Source organism: Myotis myotis, unplaced genomic scaffold (genome assembly GCF_014108235.1).
Source record: "Myotis myotis isolate mMyoMyo1 unplaced genomic scaffold, mMyoMyo1.p scaffold_m19_p_1, whole genome shotgun sequence".
Lineage (NCBI taxonomy): Eukaryota > Metazoa > Chordata > Mammalia > Chiroptera > Vespertilionidae > Myotis > Myotis myotis.
The window spans coordinates 128,589,922-128,592,908 of NW_023416313.1; the positions used below are offsets into that span (position 1 = coordinate 128,589,922).

The 2,987-nt window shown below is 54.8% G+C and overlaps 1 protein-coding gene across 1 annotated transcript; it reads left to right on the forward strand.

Moving 5' to 3' along the window:
- Positions 1–475: 475 nt before the first annotated feature.
- LOC118662033 (cyclin-dependent kinase 11B-like) lies at positions 476–2,771 on the forward strand. Its single transcript, XM_036320675.1, has one exon. The coding sequence runs from the start codon at positions 476–478 to the stop codon at positions 2,717–2,719; it is 2,244 nt and encodes a 747-aa protein (XP_036176568.1). The 3' UTR covers positions 2,720–2,771.
- The last annotated feature ends 216 nt before the right edge of the window (positions 2,772–2,987 follow it).

Sequence of the window (2,987 nt, forward strand, 5' to 3'; positions counted from 1 at the left end):
AAAGAAGGAGATATCTGTAATGCTTTCAACAGTAAAGATAAATTTTAAAAAATAAATAAATAAATAAGAAGCTGTTTAAAATGCCCCTACATACATAGTTAAAAATACGTGAAGGCTATAAAGCATTTCATAATTGCTAATTAATAAAGAGAAAGAGAGAAAGATAAACTGATTAGAACAGAGAAGAAACATCTGTTGTCATTCTCTGGACCCCAAGCCTCTTTCTGTTAATGGGTTGACTGTAAGTGCATCCTTTTCAGATGTGATAAGGCATTGAGAATGGGTGAACCTCTTTTAAAATTACTAATAAGGAAGAAAACCTACTAATATCAGGCAACCATTTTTAATGCATTCTTGAATTCAACAAAATTTTTTCAGTATCTACTATGTGAAAGAAACTAAGTAAGAAAGTGTGTTATCGAGTTTCTCTTCAGGCTCCGGACCAGCTGCGTCGGCGCAGCGTGGCTTCACTCCAATGGGTGATGCAAAGGACTCTTGGAAAGTGAAGACCTTAGATGAGATTCTCCAGGAAAAGAAGCGACGGAAGGAGCAAGAGGAGAAGGCGGAGGTAAAGCGCTTAAAAGATTCTGAAGACTGGGATTCCCTGGAGGAGGGGGAGCTGAGGGACCACCGCATGGAGATCGCCATCAGGAGCTCGCCCTACAGGAGGGAGGGCTCCATGGAGGACAGAGGAGAGGACGATGATTCTCTGGCTATCAAACCACCCCAGCAAATGTCACGGAAAGAAAAAGCTCATCACAGCGAAGATGAGAAGAGAAAAGAGAAACGCAGGCATCGTAGTCATTCAGCAGAAGGGGGCAAGCACGCCAGAGTGAAGGAGACGCAGAGGGAGAGGGAGCACGAGCGCCGGAAGCAGCACCGAGAGGAGCGGGACGAAGCCCGCCGGGAGTGGGAGAGGCTGAAGCGGCGGGAGATGGCGAGAGAGCATTTCCGGGGAGAGAGGGACCGAGAGAGGGAGCGCCTGGAGCAGCTGGAAAGGGGGCGGGGGCGGGGGCGGGAGCGGAGGCTGCGGGAGGCCCGGAGGGAAGCCTCTGCACGGCGCCGAGCAGTGCGAGAGGACCAGGGCGATAAAGTGAAGGCCAGCCACCGGAGCCGCAGCCCGCCCCGACCTCCGCGGGAGAGGTTTGAGCTGGGAGACGGCCGGAAGCCAGTGAAAGAAGAGAAGGTGGAAGAGAGAGGCCTGCTGTCTGTCCTACAAGGCATCAGGGACAACAAGCGGAAGACCAGCTCGGCCGAGTCCTCAGCGGAATCAGGGTCGGGTTCTAAGGAGGAGGAAGCGGAGGTGGAGGAGGGGAGCAGCAGTGAAGAATCAGAGGAGGAAGAGGAGACTGGGAGCAACCCCGAGGACGTGTCTGGACAGTCGGCAGAGGAGGTGAGTGAGGAAGAAATGAGTGAAGACGGAGAGGGAGAGGCTGAGAACCACATCCTCGTTGATCGATTTGACCGAGGTTCCGGGGACAGTGAAGAAGGGGAGGAAGAGGTGGGCGAGGGCACCCCCCACAGCACCGCCCTGACGGAAGGCGAGTTCGTGCCCGACTCCCCAGCCCTGTTGCCCATCGAGCCCAAGCAGGAGCTGCCCAAGTACCTGCCCGCCCTGCAGGGCTGTCGCAGTGTGGAGGAGTTCCAGTGCCTGAACAGGATTGAGGAGGGCACCTACGGGGTGGTGTACAGAGCAAAGGACAAGAAGACAGGTGAGATTGTGGCTCTGAAGCGGCTGAAAATGGAGAAGGAGAAGGAAGGCTTTCCGATCACGTCGCTGAGGGAGATCAGCACCATTCTCAAGGCGCAGCACCCCAACATCGTGACGGTCAGGGAGATCGTCGTGGGCAGCAACATGGACAAGATTTACATTGTGATGAACTACGTGGAGCATGACCTCAAGAGCCTGATGGAGACCATGAAGCAGCCTTTCCTGCCAGGGGAGGTGAAGACACTGATGATCCAGCTGCTGTGCGGAGTGAAGCACCTGCACGACAACTGGATCCTGCACCGAGACCTCAAGACCTCCAACCTGCTGCTGAGCCACGCCGGCATCCTGAAGGTGGGCGACTTTGGGCTGGCGCGGGAGTACGGGTCCCCTCTGAAGGCCTACACCCCTGTTGTCGTGACCTTGTGGTACCGTGCCCCAGAGCTGCTGCTGGGGGCCAAGGAGTACTCCACGGCTGTGGACATGTGGTCTGTGGGCTGCATCTTTGGGGAGCTGCTGACACAGAAACCACTGTTCCCAGGGAAGTCGGAGATTGATCAGATCAACAAAGTGTTTAAGAACCTGGGGACGCCCAGTGAGAAGATCTGGCCCGGCTACAACCAGCTGCCCGCCGTGAAGAAGATGACCTTCACCGAGTACCCTTACAACAACCTGCGCAAGCGCTTCGGGGCACTGCTCTCCGACCAGGGCTTTGACCTCATGAACAAGTTCCTGACCTACTTTCCTGAGCGGAGGGTCAGCGCAGAGGACGCTCTCAAGCACGAGTATTTCCACGAGACCCCCCTCCCCATCGACCCCTCAATGTTCCCCACGTGGCCCGCCAAGAGTGAACAGCAAAGGGTGAAGCGTGGCCCCAGCCCGAGACCCCCCGAGGGAGGCCTCGGCTACAGCCAGCTGGGTGACGATGACCTGAAGGAGACTGGCTTCCACCTCACCACCACCAACCAGGGGGCCTCAGCCACAGGCCCTGGCTTCAGCCTCAAGTTCTGAGATTCAGAGTGGACCCCAGAAACAGCGGGACCAGGGGCAGGAGCAGAGGCAGCCTGTGGTCAGACCCAGTCCTGCCTGGATGACAGGCTGCTGCGGCCCGGGCTGCGGTGACGTGGCCTCGAGTTGAACTGCTGGCCTCGTTTTCCACATTTTGTTTCTATTTTGTCTTGGCTTGTAAATTTGTAGAATTAAACCTTATTTCCTTATGGGGAAAAAAAAAAAAAAAAAATCCAGAACAAGAGATTAAATGAAAAAAAAGAAAATAGGC

What these genes read in the sequence shown, in the direction of transcription:
- LOC118662033 (XM_036320675.1), top strand. Translation starts at nt 476, where the DNA reads ATGGGTGATGCAAAGGACTCTTGGAAAGTGAAGACCTTAGATGAGATT.